At 45.5% G+C, this 16,522-nt stretch overlaps 1 protein-coding gene across 1 annotated transcript in view; it reads right to left on the bottom strand.

Annotated features, from left to right (window-relative positions):
• Positions 1-16,522, bottom strand: part of AFF3 (ALF transcription elongation factor 3) — a 2,012,018-nt gene that overhangs the window by 1,018,827 nt on the left and 976,669 nt on the right. Inside the window, exon 4 of the mRNA XM_069204392.1 lies at positions 4,294-4,338. Coding sequence (XP_069060493.1) covers positions 4,294-4,338 — 45 coding nt within the window. The remainder of the gene's footprint in view (positions 1-4,293; positions 4,339-16,522) is intronic.

Here is a 16,522-nt window from a genome sequence, read left to right on the forward strand (position 1 = left end):
TTGCGGAGCATGCGGAGGGTGAGGAAGCAGGCGGAGGACATGGCGTTGACTTGCTTGGTCATGGTGAGAAGAGGGTCCAATATGAAGCCGAGGTTGCGGTCGTGGTCTGAGGGGGTCGGTGCGGTGCCGAGGGCCGTGGGCCACCAGGAGTCGTCCCAAGCGGACGGGGTGTTGCCGAGGATGAGGACTTCCGTTTTGTCAGAGTTCAGCTTTAGGCGGCTGAGCCTCATCCAATCTGCGACGTCCTTCATGCCCTCTTGTAGGTTGGTCTTGGCGCTGGCAGGGTCCTTGGTGAGGGAGAGTATAAGTTGGGTGTCGTCGGCGTAGGAGGTGATGATGATGTCGTGCTTGCGTACGATGTCGGTGAGGGGCTGGCTCATGTAGACATTGAAGAGTGTCGGGCTGAGCGATGAGCCTTGAGGTACGCCGCAGATGATCTCGGTGGGGTCTGAGCGAAACGGTGGGAGGTAAACTCTTTGAGATCGGTTTGAGAGGAAGGAGGCAATCCAGTCCAGGGCCTGGCCTTGGATCCCGGTGGAGCGGAGGCGGGTTATTAGGGTGCGGTGACAGACGGTGTCGAAGGCAGCCGAGAGGTCGAGGAGGATGAGGGTGACTGTTTCACCGTTGTCCATCAGGGTTCTGATGTTGTCTGTGACTGAGATGAGGGCGGTTTCAGTGCTGTGGTTGGTTCGGAATCCGGTTTGTGAAGGGTCGAGCAGGTTGTTGTCTTCCAGGAAGGTGGTAAGCTGTTTGTTGACAGTCTTCTCTATTACCTTGGCAGGGAAGGGGAGGAGCGAGATGGGGCAGACGTTTTTCAGGTCGCTAGGGTCAGCCGTAGGTTTCTTTAGTAGGGCGTTGACTTCGGCGTGTTTCCAGCTTTCGGGGAAGGTAGCAGAAGAAAAAGAAGAGTTGATGACAGCCTGGAGGTGCGGGCGATGATGTCGTCGGCTTTATTGAAGATGAAGTGAGGGCAGGGGTCCCATGGGGCACCAGAGTGGATAGAGTTCATGGTGGTTTTGGTTTCTTCAGTGTTGATGTGGGTCCAGTCGTTGAGGGTGATGGCCGGGGGTGTGGGTTCGGTGATGCTTGGTTGGGTCTAGTGTCCGAAGCTGTTGTGGAGGTCGCTGATCTTGCGATGGAAGAAGGTGGCGAGAAGTTGCACAAGTCTTGTGAGGGCGTGACGGCGTTGGGGTTGGAGAACTCTTTGACGATGCTGAAAAGTTCTCTGCTGTTGTGGCTGTTTTTGTCCAGTCTGTCGGTGAAAAAGTTCCTTTTGGCTGCGCGGATCAGGTCGTGGTGTTCGCGGGTTGCGTTTTTGACGGCGGTCATGTTGTCGGCGGTGTGGTCCTTGCGCCAGGCCTTCTCGAGGGCGTGACATGTTTTCTTCGATTCTTTGAGGGTGTCAGAGAACCAGAGAGGTTTTTTGGTGGTGGCCTGTTGATGCGTGCGTCTGAGGGGAGCAAGGTTGTCTGCGCAGTTGGAGATCCAGTTCGAGAGGCTGAGGGCTGCGTCGTTGGGGTCGGTGGTGAGGGTAGGTTGGTTGATGGCGAGTGCGGAGAAGAGTTGCTCTTCGGGGATTTTGTTCCACTGTCGACGAGGGATGGGTTGAGTGCGGAGGTGGCGGGTCTCGTGTCGGAATGTGAAATGTACACAGCTGTGGTCGGTCCAGTGTAGAGCGGAGGTGTGGCTGAAGAAGACGTGTTTGCTGGCGGAGAAGATAGGGTCAAGCGTGTGTCCGGCGATGTGGGTGGCGGTGTTCACCAGTTGCTTGAGGCCGAGGTTGGCGAGGTTGTCGAGCAGGGCGGTGGTGTTGGGGTCGTTGTTTTGTTCCAGATGGAAGTTGAGGTCGCCTAGGAGGATGTAGTCCGGTGAGGCGAGGGCGTGCGGGGAGACGAAGTCGGCGATGGAGTCGCTGAAAGGGGCGCGCGGTCCGGGGGGACGGTAGACGAGGGATCCTCTAAGGGTGGTCCTGGGGTCGGTGCGAATCTGGAAATGCAGGTGTTCAGCGGTGAGGGGGGTGTATTCGGTGGAGGTGGTGACGCTGATGGAGTCTTTGAAGACGATGGCGATACCTCCTCCTACTTGGTTGGTGCGGTCTTTTCTGGAAATCTTGTAGCCTTCGGGGATGGCAGTGGCGATGTCTGGGGCCGAAGAGGCGTTCATCCAGGTCTCCGTGATGAAGGCGACGTCCGGTGCTGTGGAGTCCAGGAGGTCCCAGAGTTCAACGGCGTGCTTGTGGACAGATCGAACGTTGACCAGGATGCACTTGAGGTGGTTGATGGCGCGTGGGCTGGTGGTCGTGGTAGTTGCGTGGTGGAAGATGCGTTTGCAGGAGTTGCAGGCGAAGGGTCCATGGGTGCATTTGGGGTGAGCTTGGAAGCAGGTGTTGGAGCGCCCTGGGTTGAGGCCGTGGAGGGTGGTGGGGTCGTAGCGGAGCAGTGGGGTTTGGGAGAGCTGGGGACCATGGGTCGTGGCGCAGGGCGCGGGCCAGGCGCGGACGGGCACAGAGCGGCCGCCATACGAGGGAGGAGGAGGGGGGAGGGATCAGCTGGGGGCGAATGGGAGCTGGGGGGCGGGGCGTGCAGGAGGTCGCGGCGGGAAAGCGGGAGGGAGGGGGGGACAGGTAGAGTGAGAAGAGCTGGGGGAGGGGGGTTTAAGCGTGGAGGGGGGTGAGTGTTAGGAAGTTTAGGAGATTAGGGAGAGAGATAGGAGTAGGGTTGGGAAGATAGGGGAGGGGGGTTGTAGAGGTGGGTGAGGGTGAGAGGTAGAGTGAGAGGATAGGAAGATAGGTAACAGAGGGGGTGGCGGGAAGGGGGGGAGAGATAGAGAAATAGGTGGAGAGATAGAGAAATAGGTAGATAGGAGGAGGTGGTGAGTGAGGGAGATAGATAGTGAGATAGAGAGATAGGTAGATAGGAGGAGTGAGGGAGGCAGATAGCGAACGGGGTAGATAGGGGTGATAGAGAGGGGGAGGCGAGTGAGGGAGGGAGATGAGACAGGAGCAGGAGGGCAGGCGCGGGAAGAACAGAAGACGGAGGACGAAGAAAGCAGAAGAACAGAAGACAGAAGAACAGAAGAACAGAATAACAGAAGATGAAGAGCAGAAGACAGAAGACAGAGGACGAAGAAGCAGAAGACAGAAGATCACAGAAGAAGATACAGAAGACGAAGAACAGAAGGCAGAAGATCACAGAAGAAGATGAAGAAGAAGAGAGGCGACAGGAGAGGCTGAGAAGCACACAGATGAAGAGAGAAGACGGGGAAAAGAAGAGTACAGAAGAAGATTACAGAAGAGGAGCGAGGAGGAAGAACAGAGAGGAAGAAAAGAAGCAGGAGCAGGAGAGAGGGTGAGTAGCGCGGGGCAGGGCGTGGGGCTGGGAGGTGGGGGGTACTTACTGCGAGGTAGGTCTCAGGAACCTGGAGGAGCTGGAGGAGCTGCAGCGGCAGGGGGAGCGACCTACCCTTGGGTATTTCTGTTAGAAAATCAGAATATGGCAAGCCCCAGAAAATGCGTATTCGTAGCAGCACACAGCACTAATCACCTGCTTGCGCATTTAACTTAAAGGATCAGTTCTATGTTTCAAGTCATTCCCCATGCCAGTTACATATGATCTTCCGGCACATGTTTGACTCAGGTTCAATTAATGGGCAGCTGTTCCATATGGTCTGTCATCTAGCAATGTACATACAGAATTTTTGACATTTCATTGGCCTACCCCATAACAAAAGTCATGTGAGATGCTGACCAGTGACTGGTTCGAGCAGAAAATGCCCTTTGGCAAGACATTTTCTACAAAAAACAGTCTCCTGTGAAAAGAAATCACAGAAAATTACGAAACGGTGCAAATTCCAATTATTTCGGTTCACGAATTTTGTGCATTTCAGCCAACGAATTAAAACATTTGCCTGGTTCTACTGACAACCTGGCCACAATTCCTGATTACCACGAACTAATTGCAGCCTCATCTACAAGAAGCAGCAGTAGAACTCAGTGGCCTATCGGAGGTGTATTATTAAATTATGCTGCATGTCTTTGGAAGGCCTTCAAAAATGTTTCCAATATCTGGTGTAAAGCATGTCAAGTTCCCAAGTTGCCATTTATTTTCTTCCACAAATAATCTCTAATGGAGATTGCAAGCATGGAGGCAGAATACTTTTAATTACATTGCCAGTGTAAGACCTTGAAAGAAAATATTGCATTTGTCTACCAAAAACCTTTATTTGTAGTTTCTACACAGACATCTGATGCCAATTGTATTATCTAGGCTGTAGAAAATTTAGAAATACTCCTACCCGCAAGATTTCTTCAACACAGCTGTTGTCTCCTGGCCCAGTTTCCTGAAAATCAAAAGAAAACAGATTAGCAGATTGCTCACATCTATTGAGGCAGCTTGCAATAATCCACGCGCTAGAGGGCCAGGTGGCCAGGGAAGACTATGTAGTAGTATAGTAGGATAAACTAAGATGCAGGGATGCATAGGGGCGCGTCTCGGCCTTTCTTCTGCAAGGAGAAAATTCGGATGTGTCTTGGGACAAACTTTGACGTAAAAACGGAGTGAGTCCACATTTTTTCAAATTGTCCCTGTGAGATAACCTTCAGTCCACACCTTAAACACACCTGCACAGGGATTGATTTGCTCATGATTCTTGCTGGGTACAATGAAGTGATTGCATTTGAACATTGTTACTTTAGGTCCCCAGTCCAGACCTGCAAACAAGTATTATTTGAAGCAAGACAGAGTTCTGGTTTTGCAGATGTTGTCCCATGGATTGCCACCAGTACCTTTAGCTTTCCATGTTAAATCTTTACAGAAGGCTAACAGCAGTTTTACCCAAACGGAGAAGGACATATGTCTGACCACAAACTCTACAATTGCGTTGTCAGCCACAAACATAAAAAATCATCTATGTAGCAAGTGGATCCTTTATGTGCCTCTTCACTTTACCTTCTAGTCACTTCTGTCTTGGCCTTCCATATCCCAAAGACCACCTTTACCATCCTCCTCCAGGCCATCACTCCCATCAGGACTCTTGCTACTTTTCAAGATTTTGCCATCACGTTGTAGACATTAACCAAAGGGCATCGTAGTACACTGCTCATCTTTGCTGAGTAATCAAACAGGTCCACACCAGGGGGTTCTAGCATGTGTACATTATTGCACCACACACTCCCTTTAATATACTCCTTCCACCTGCGAGGCCATTGCAGGGAGGATTGTAGCCCTTCATAGAATTCTCAATAAAAATAAAATAAACATAAACTCATACTTTTAATGAATCACCTCTTTTAGAAATCTGGAAATAGAGATCAAGAAGGGAACAAGAAAGGCCTCCACAGTGTCTGGTCCTTCACAACACCCCATATTGCAGTATATGCAATGCAGCCACACGTCTGAGATCTGACAGCGGTCTGAAAATTCACATGTAGTTGTGTAAATAGCATTGCAGTCGAAACTCTGCATACATAAACACATTCCTACCACGGCAGCTGTTTTCTGTTTACAAATCACAAAGATTCCCAGTGGTACTCCTAGAAAGATGTGTCAGGTGCAGGTTTACCTGATTTTTATCCTTTCCTATTTCTTCCCTACTCAGTTCTTAATATGCTTGATTATTTCTCACTCATCTCCTGGCATGGTTCTCCTGCCATCGACGCCATCTGTCTCTGAAAGATTTCCAGTTGGGGTTTCACTTTTTTCCTTCTTGCCGTCTTTCTTGAGGGCACCTGGTTACTAATCCAGTTTTTCACAATCTGACTTGGGTACAGGGATGTGCAGAAGTAAGTGCCTTCCCCAGCTGTCATGAACAGAATCTGCCTACAGTATCTAATTTGTCAGGGGGAGTCCTCTTATGTAGTTATTATCAAGGATATGTGTGCTTGGATTGGAGTGTCAAGTATTCTCTAGTGTGCTCCTGTGATTGAATCGCAGTGGAGGAAGAGGGGGCATTACATCTACTCTGTAGCTTTAGTTTTGCTGCAATTTTCAACCCAATTACCTTCCATTAATAATTATATTAAGTATATTTCACCGCGCCCAACCCTGATATTCTATTTAGCCAGGTGAAGCTTTCTGTTCATTTGGTGGCATAAACTGACTAATAAAACTGCTCTTAAAAAGAGGATAGTTCAGACTCCTTACTCATTCAATATTTGCCATCTCCACTGAAACTGGCATGAAGAATTTCAAATACTAGCTGTTGTGAAGGTATTTGCTTTGAAATGGGCATCTTCCCACTGTTAGCTGCTCTGCGACCTCCAAATGAAACCAAATTTACCACCGAAGAGGTTACCTGATGCTAATAAATATTCATTACTAATGTGTGTGAATATGACGAGACCTGTTATCTAGCAAAAACAGACATTTCATTCTTTCTAGAGTGAATAATTTTAAATAAATCAAAAGACTGATAAATGTATAAACCTTAAATTCATGTATTGCGATGATGTAATATATTAGTCAATTTGAATTTTGTAATGATCTATTAACAGAGTAAATGTCAGCACAGTTATCAAAAGGTAGATGAAATGAGTCTTTTCAAACATGGTAACATATCAATCATGGTATGAGGCATTTCTGGTCGCTATTGCACACGACTATCCTTACTTCAAAATCATTAACTGCCAATTTGTCAAAGTCTTTAAAGAAGGATATTGGGTGTAACCTATGTAATCTTAGTGTACAAGAGTTCAATCATGATTTTATAGCCTCTAGACAGCCTCCAGAAGCTTGTTGTGTCTCTCTGGGTCAAACAGGCAATCAGCCAAATGACCCTTGGTGACACTTCTAGGGTCATGAATTCAAGACAAGCAGGCCAGTCGTCTTTCAGCAGCAGGCCAGTCCTTCATCTGATTCTTCACAGGTCAAGGAGTGTTCTGAGGAGAGTTCCAGAATGCCTCTTTTATGTCTAGTGCAAGCATGTGGGTGAGGCTCAATCCTTTGTTGACCCTCTAAACCAGTACTGGGCTGCTGCTCCTCCCATTGGGTTTGGAGCTAGCCAGACTAAAAAGACAAAAGGGAGGCAGACCTACATGTGAGATACATCTGCCAGTGTCATGGTTGGAATTATTTGAAGTCTAGGAAAGGGCTGGACACAGCTTCCCAGGCTATATTTTCAAGGAGGGAAACTCCCTCCTCACATCCAGGCCTCTTTGCCCACTGTTCTCACTACAGGAAAGCCATCAGTAGTCAGGTGACAGTTGGACACTGGCAGGGAGGCCTTTTGGTTGAGACCGGAGCAAGACAACATTTTAAAAATTTGGCTTAATTTTCGAGGCAACATGCTCTGGTTGGCTGAGGCACGGCTGTAGCCAGGCAGAATCTACCACTCCCATCAAGAGTGGGTGATTACACTCACTGGCTAACCTGCGCTCACCCTTGGGTAGCTTGGCACACAGCAGTCAGGCTTATCACAGGGGCAATGTGTAAAACACTGGTCAGCACTTCTACACAACAAATACAGTGAGGGTCACAAAAGAGACTCCACAAAAGGTGTAAAATCACTAGCAGTACTAGACCCAATTGTGGTAAAATGACATTAGTGGTATGTACAAGTGAGAAAAATAATACTTTCCCTCCCAGCACCCTCATGAGGTGCCAAACCATTGTCAGCACAAGACCCACCCTAGTGATTACCCCAATTCAATATCACACAGTTATAGGCTACACCCCAGTTCACATTGATAGCAGCAATGTGTACATTCAGAGAAGTGCAGCACTTTTAACGTGCTCCGCGGCCTAAGCAGCACAGGTAAATCCAATGTCCACCATGATCGTCCTCTGACAAAGAAACAACATGTACGTCAACACCGCCGTGCGGTGTGGTCAATCACCAGCAATTACTCCAACTAACTCACTCCACACCGCTACGCTGAGCCATAGATATCAGGCAGGCTAGTGTAACACGCACATACTCACTCCCAGCACCTTAATGTGGTGCACTGATATCCGGCAGGATAGGGGTCACTGCCCTTGCAGACCCCCTTGGGTCTAAACCTTCCTCCACCCACCAACCAGTTCCTACTACCCCAACCCTCCATGATCAGGATCCCAGGGTGAAGGTTGGGGAAAGAAAGAGATAACAACTGATTAGGCAACAGTCGCCGAATGGAGGTTTGTCCACCACTCAGGAAGTTCACTTAGGGGTCGCCCCACCCTGCCTTGTGGTGCAGGCCCCAGTCTGCATGGGGGGTTTGCTTTGGGACACACGCTGTTCACAGTGGTGCCCAGCCAAGCCAGGCACTCCAAAACACAAATAGTTATGAATTCCGCACCTCCCTGGTAGGGTGCACAACATCTGGGGCCCGATGACGTGAGTCCCCCCGGACGGTAGTCCCGGTTGCGCACGAAGAGTTACCAAATCCGTACCTCTCTGGAGGGAGGCACAACCTATGGGTTGCAATGACTTGAGTCGCACCAGACAATTCCAATTGCACACGAAGAGTTACCAATGCCATACCACCCTGGAATAAGGCACAACGTCTGGTGCACGATGACTTGAGTGGCACTAGACAAATCTGGATGCTCACAAAGAGTTATCAATGCCGTACCTCCCTAGAGTGAGGCACAACGTCTGGTGCACGATGACTAGAGTCGCACCAGACAAATCCGGACACAAACAAAGAGTTACAATCCAGTAGCTCCCTGGAATGAGGAACAACGTCTGGTGCACAATGACTTGAGCTGCACCAGACCAATCCAGTCACACATATACAGACACAAGTTCAGCAGGGCTGCACAAGATAGAATGGGACACTGCTTTGGGTACACCCCCACCTCCGAGTGTCTCAACCAGTGAATCGGACACCACACACAATGAGCATGCAGTCGGTGTTGCGTGAGAGAAATGTGGCATGTTCAGCAAAAGTGGGCCAGGCGGGGTCCAGCAACTGGTGAATTGACTCACTACCGACAAGAAGCTTATGCGTGTCGTGGCCCCATGATGAAGGGCCACACTGCTTGAATACGGGCAGTACTTTGAAGGCTCCGCACCAGGCAAATCTATTCTCCAGTTGTAATACTTAGTTCCACGCTCACACCACTGCTACCAGATGATGTCCAGCAGGCAATGCAGGCACTTAAGAGGGCACCGCTCTCCAGATGACACAGGTAGAAGGTGTAAATCTCTTGCAAGAGGTCTTTGATGTCCATGAGACCTCCAAATGAGAACTGGGGGCAAGCCAACAAGCCCTTGGAGAGCACACTTCCAGGTGCCACACAGCAGCAACCAGTTTTCCCTGGCCAACCACAATGCAGGAAGGGTGCGCGGTTCCTTCCTAGGGCAGTAATTACTCCTTGTGCACAACAGATTCTTTTGGCAGCATGCACCATGTGGTCCAGGGTCTCCGTCCCATGTTCCTGAAGTGTATCTCTATTTTGCTGCAGTGTGGGCCCCAGTAGTTATACTGTAGTATGCCTTTGAAGCTGGGGGAGGTTCGGAGGGTTCCTTTTTGAACCACAGATGTCACCCCTACATTTCAGTCCTGTCTGCCATTGGGCTTTGGAATGCAGATCTTAATCGTTAGTGGGGCCCTGATCTAGCCCTGAGAGGCCTAGTGTCAAAACCTTCCTCCAATCTATCTAGCCAGACGCTCAAATGACAGAGGTCTGTCATTCCAGTTGTGTGCCCAAGGTTTATAGCTGCCACTGGGGAATGCACAGATGTGCTCCCCAGCCTCCAGTGTGGAATAGAGTTGAATTTAAAAAGGCACACAAAGCATTTTAGGGCAGAGAAATGTTCACTTTCTAGAAGTGGCATTTCTCAGTGATTATTGACAAAACCACCTTTACCATAGGAAGGGGTTTGTCAAGATTATTTCAATCATAGGAGATACTGTGAGGCTGCTCCTGCTATTGGAAGTGAAAACACACATGGGTATACTTCACTCCCTAGGCACATGTGCCCTGGTACACGCACAAGCCTGAAGGGGCAGGCTGGACACAAGTTTGAGAAGACCCAAAGGTGCAAGTGCGCCCACACAGGCCTGCTGTGACAGCCTCAGTACATATTAAAACACCATTATGCAAGTGCACACACACTGGCTTACAGTGGCAGGCTCAGTATGTTTTAACGCCCTTGTGCAAGTGCGCACACACTGGCCTACAGTGGCAGGCTCAGTACATATTAAAACACCATTGTATAAGTGGGCACACACTGGTTAGCACCACTTCCTAACACATGTAGGAAGGGCTCACATGCTTTCCCACTGTACTTACAGTGGGAAAATGCCCATGGGCCTAAGACGACCAAGAGAGAATCAGCAAAAACCTATGGGAAGAACCAATCTCTTGGGTAGGGAAAACCCACGTGGGGGTTCTTCTCTGCCAGGGCATGGAACACCCTTGCGTACCTGCCCTGCCCCCTGCCTGCCACCTGCTCCCCCTTTAGGGAATGCTCAATGGGTAGTGTAAGGCCTACTCATGGTTGGCCACGGAGTGGAAAATGCCACCCTGAGTGCAAGCACAACTTTGTCTCCACAGGCCTGCGCTGTCAGGCCTAACACGCTTGACAGGCTATTCTGTTGGGTGGCAGAATCAGTGCAGCATCCCACCAGTAGTCAAGGCCGTACCCACCCTGGGTATGTGGTGTACCTTTTTACAGTGCACTGCTGCAGCACCTCAACCAATCATGTAAGCGCCCCTTCCTGGCATGTGTAGGAAAAGCATGTACACTTTCCCACTGCAGTACAGTGGAAAAGTGCCCAGAGTCCTAAGGCCACGCAAAAAGAGCAAACAAAATGGGACGAAAAAGCAAAACATTATAGGGAAATTCCATGAGAAGGGCCATGTCCAACACTTTTGCAAAATAGAAATGCAAAATATGATCTCACCATTAAATTGGGCTTTAAATTACTATTAAACTGTCCTTGAATGATGTTTCTAGCTTCTCCCAAACTGAAAATAAGCATTATAAGTCATTAAGGAACTCTGTGCTTTCCTATGGGAGAGATATACTTGTAACTGTAAAAAACAACCTTTTTTTCTACTGCCAGGGCGTGTAAGACATTAATTTATACATATCCCAGTTTTAAATTCCATGCACCCTGACTTATTGAGCAATAAGGACTGCCTGAGGGGTGACGATAGATACCAAAAAGAAAGGATTAGGTCTGTCAAAAAAGCAGATTTTGGCAGGTTGAAATGGCAGTTTAAAATTGCACATGCAGGCTGCCGTGGCAGGCCCAGAGACAAGCTTTACAGGGTTACTGTCAGTTCAGAACTTCAAAGAATGACACATGGCAATGTGGTTCTTTTATCACAAAAACACATCAAGCTATTTTTAAGACCACTGATGTTGTCATGATATTTTGTAAGTATCTTTCCCCTCTTTCTTGATCTCAAACATAATATCATTATATGATACAGGGGATTCTGCAATCACTTTATAAATACCTGTCTCTAATTTATTTATATTAGGTGACTTGTGACACACCCACTCACCTATTATGAAGAAATGGCATAGGCACGCAAAATGCAGCTGTTTAAAGAACGAAAATGAAATGCTACTTTTGTTTCTTCTGCTTCGTTTTCCAAGCAGAACAGTGACAAGCAAAATTAGATATTCATACCAACATGTTCATCTGCTGCACTCCTTAGCTAATTATAGACCAGCCCATATTTTCTCCTCATTCTCACCTAGTTGTGTTTTTCTTTAAATAAAAAACCTGACATGTATTAAACTGATTGTAGTATCTTTGTGCAACACATATCTAACTTTTCTTTTTTGATGTGTTTAATTTTACACTACAGAATTCTTTTTGTATACTTCAGGTTTGCAGACTCGCTTTCATATGAAAGAGCAACACACTAAGGACTTACTTGTTTTGTGGACATTTCCAGGCTGTCATATTTACATTCATAGATTGATTTTAAGGTTGCTATCTTTGACAGAGAAACATTTTGGTCATCTGTTTATTATCTATTTTATGATTCTGCAAAGGCCCAGACATGATTAAGTAGAACTTTATATGAACCGTTGGTATTAATTCTTAACAATGTTCTTCTGTCTTTGTTTACTTTAATTATCAGTTAGGTACCATTGTGGCAACTGTAGAACACATTTGAAAGTGTTTTGTTCTAACATTTTTTGTTTAAAGTATGCACTGATAGTAGGACAAAATACTGGCTTAGACATGGCTAAAATCAACAAAATGTATTCTATAAGTACTTTGTTATTTTTTCACCTACACAGCAAGTGGATATAAAATAATGCACACACCTTGAATGAAAAATAAATGCAAATTAACTGTTTGGTGGGAAATGCACTTGTTTACATTATGAAACAATAATTGGTTGATGCGATAACTGTAGATGTCTGTTTCTTAGTCCAGAGAGTCACAGATTTGAATCCTTCTTGGCGCAGTACAGAATAGTTACTTGTGTAGCTACAGTGCCATGAGGTGCCACCAAGTAACAGAAAGCACTGTGAATATTTAAGTCATTAGTTTAAACTTGTATTACACACAATATAGGATAGGCTGCCAGACAATGATTTAGAATTTATGATAAAACAAGTGCTTGTCAAAAATACATATTAGTAATAGCTAATTAAACTATTCTGAGTGTAGACATTTTTATAAGTCCATTAAAAGGACACTTTCCAAAACTTAGCATCCTTACATTATCTCTCACGAATAATAAATGTTAGTCATCATGATACTTCAAGAGAATCCTTATATGAAGTACATTAGAGACCACTCTTAGTCAGCACCCTCCAAGTACTCCAGGTGCCCTTTAACAATTCAGGGATGTTTGTTTTTTAACAAAACATAAGGGAACTATTTTTGTAACATTAAATACACCTTGGTCTTCATACCAATGGCTAACTTTGATGTCGTTTTTCATGCAGATGTCTTCTAAGGTGAGTCAATGAGGTGGAAGGGAGAAATCAAAAAGACCCCTGATCGCCCTGATCCCTGAGGCCTCAAAGTAATAGCATCGGAAAAAGCAGAGCGGAGCAAAATCCATCTTTTCTAGGGTGTCAAAGAGATGCCCTAGAAAAGGGGGCACTAATTTGCTATGTGGGATCCCATCTTTTCATTTACAAATGGACAGAGACAGCTTGACCACCACCTCAAGGGTGTCTCCTGAAGAAGGTGCTGAGAAATTTAGACTCCTTTTTCTATCACTGCCATTAGTACAACAGGTGAATTGGCACTGGAACAATGGTGGGAGGGACCACTGCACCCCAATTTAGGAAATTGTACTAGCAAAAAGGAGGGTGTTGAACCATTTTCCTTGTTGGCATTGGGGCCCAAGTCCCCCTTGCTGCACAGGGGACAGGTCTCAAGCAACAAGGGGTAAGCTGTAGGACGTGTCGCTGTTTTTTTACCTAAAGGGTCAGACAGCCTGCTTTAGGCCTCAGGCCTAAGAGTGATGGCCCAGAGTTGTGGGCAGAGAAGTAGGTTTCATTAGTGCTGCAGGTACAGTGTCACTGGGCCCAGAGCTGTGAGGGCCCAACTTAATTTCTATTATGGCTGTTGTACCACCATTCCTTGCTTGTATTAGTGCTCAGTTAATCCTTGCTGGGCCAGTGTTACTTTGGGCATTGAACCAAGGACCCAAGAGAGAGACAATGAACTAAAGGGGACTTCTTACCTTGAGCCTCAGAGAGATGTTAGAAATGAAGTTGGGGCCAGTTTAACAAGAGGGAAAGGAGACGGCTTGCTCCACAAGTCATTAGTTCTCTTCAGTAAGGCAGGTGCAGTGACACTGGGGCCCAGGATTGTGAAATGCTCACCGTATCACAATTAAGACTGACTTACTTTACAATCAAGACATGCAAAGCGGCAGCCAACACATGAGGGGCTATTTTTCTGGAAAGGACAGGGTCTGTTTCAAGATCGGAGTGATGGCCAGGCTTAATGGGGAAGCGGTGAAAGAGACAGAACTGATACCTTGTTACTCAGGACAGCAGATTTTATTAGTGCAGAATTTGCAATTGTACTGGGGCCTAGGAGTGTGAGGGGTTCACAGGACCCCTAATAATGGGAGTTGTGCTTTCTGTATATTTCTGTTTTTTCTGTATTTTGTCATTTATAGGTCTAAAATTTAGTGTGGCCTATGAGATACTGAAAAGTATCCCTAAAGTGATCTTATATGCCCCTCCCCCAGCACTCAGCCCTGCCCCTCCAACCCCTACCCCCAACGTCTTTCCTTAAAGTTTTGTAGGGATGTTGACATCAAAACATTTTGGGTAGGGAATGCTCAGTATAAAACATTTTGAAGATCTCTGTGCTAAAATAACCCCTGCCCTACATCATAAGGGTATTGCAATCATAGATGCTAAAACTTTAGAACAGTAAAGTGGGAGATTTTGAAAATAAGTTTGGGGGAAGATATTTCCCCATTGACTTCTATTGAAGTAGAGGCAGTTTCAGATGGGAGACAACTAAAATAAAGCAATTTTGTCCTAAAAAATCATGAGTCTCCTGCCGGAATCAGGTGTATTGGCATGTACGTGCAATTCACCTCAGAGTTTATTTACCTTATAAAGAAACTCTGCCTTGTGCCTCGTTCCTCTGTATGTTCATGGTATGCCTCAGTGACTTGCAAAATCTTATATTTTACAGTAGGACGTGCTTTACCCCATATATAATTTCACGCTTTTGGCTCAATCTCACCTCTGTAAAGTTCTTGAAAGTGCTTGTGTCATGTCCATTGCAGATAGAAAAATATACATAAATAAATAGAAAAACAAGCAGCCCTAGGTACCTTAAAGAATTGTATTAAAATTGGTGTCTATGAAAGGGTCTGACTATCTGCTTGCTTCGCAAATGGGAAAGGAACACAACAAACTGTGACTTGAGTCTGTAAAAGCTCATTTTTATTTTCAATTTTGTGGTGTTCTTATAAAAACAACTGGACAGACAAAAGTACAATGCAATCAAAACATCAATTTGTAATATAATCTCACAGTTCTCTTTCTCATTGTTCTTGACACAACTCTTCAGCAGGAGAGGCTAGCTGCTAGGAAGGAACAATTTTGTGTTCATGTTCTCTGAGTTTCCACCTGGAAACTAACAGCATTTTTCATAATGCAGCTGTCTGTGTTTTATTACAATGATAAAATGCTGTAGAGTCAGAAAGTAATGGAATAGGAAGTGAATGTCGAGAAACTGCATTTATTTCTAGTATCCAAAAATGCTCGCTGATGGAGAGCAGTACAGCTCAACCTCTCACTACCAGTACAGTTCCGTTAATCCAACTTACATTCTACTTTCCAATTACAACATAGAATGCCACGACATGGAATGACATGATGCATGCATGTTCTCTACTTTGCAACATGCTCCCTTTTTTTAAGAAATACAAATAAAACAGAAAACTGTAGAGAAATAACAAAAATACAAAAACATAAATGCCATTCTATTGTGCAGTCAAAACATCAACTTGACTCATGCCAAAAAAACACATTATATATCTATTAAATGCTTCATTTGCCTTTCAATTCAAAACATAGGGTCTGATTTAGAGTTCAGTAGATGAGTTACACTGTCACAAACGTGATGGATATCCTGTCTGCCGTATAACGATGTCCATAGGATATAGTGGAATGATAATACGGCGGACAAGATATCCATCACATTTGTGATGAAGTAACCCCATTTGCCAAACTCTAAATCCGACCCTTAGTCATTCAACTTCTCTGGCAATTTGACATTTCTTTTTGAATGGCGTTCTACCTTATGTCCACTCGGGTATATATGCGGAAACATCTTCATGTGCCAACTTTGTACATTGTGACTGAACTAAAGATGTTTCCTCCTGCACAATTCCATTACCAACTGCATTACGTGATTTTCCACATTCAGACACATTTTGTGATTGACAAGAACTGTTTGAATCACAACCAAAAAACCTAGGTGTTAAAAATTCACTGAAATTAAAGTCATCATCATTTTATCCCATTCTCTGAATAATGTTTCCTGACCTGGTTTCAGAACAGCAATAAAGCTCTTATTGCACCACCCCTTCTTGTGTAGTAACAGTGCACTTCCTGAAACTTTAACAACTTGTTGTACAGGTTTAGTGAATTTTGATGCTCCTTTGTCACCCACACTCGGTTTTTGCACACACACTCAATCTCCTTTCCTAATAATCTTAGGTTTAACTCTATTCTCTCTGTCATAATGTTATTTACAACATACTAGCTTGGCACTCAAATAATTGTTGTCCCTTTTCACAACCTCATTAAACTCAACTCTCATGGTAGTAGGTTTGCAAATACCAGGTGTTATGAAGGTATGATAGTCTCTCCCTCTCATCAGGTAATATTGGGAAATACCCATAGCCAACAGTGGAGTATTATGATAACTCCAAATTCTTTTTTTGAGGAATGCTGGAACACTTTGGATATTAGCTAAAGTAGCCTGTATACCATCTTTAAAAAAAAATCCCATTGGATTTGATCTCAGCTTTCATACCACACATTTCTAGAAAATGCAACATTTTTGATGAAATAAATTGCACTCCATTGTCAGACATTAATACTTAGGTAATCCTTTAATTTGAATTTTTTTTTA

Source organism: Pleurodeles waltl, chromosome 8 (assembly GCF_031143425.1).
Source record: "Pleurodeles waltl isolate 20211129_DDA chromosome 8, aPleWal1.hap1.20221129, whole genome shotgun sequence".
NCBI lineage: Eukaryota > Metazoa > Chordata > Amphibia > Caudata > Salamandridae > Pleurodeles > Pleurodeles waltl.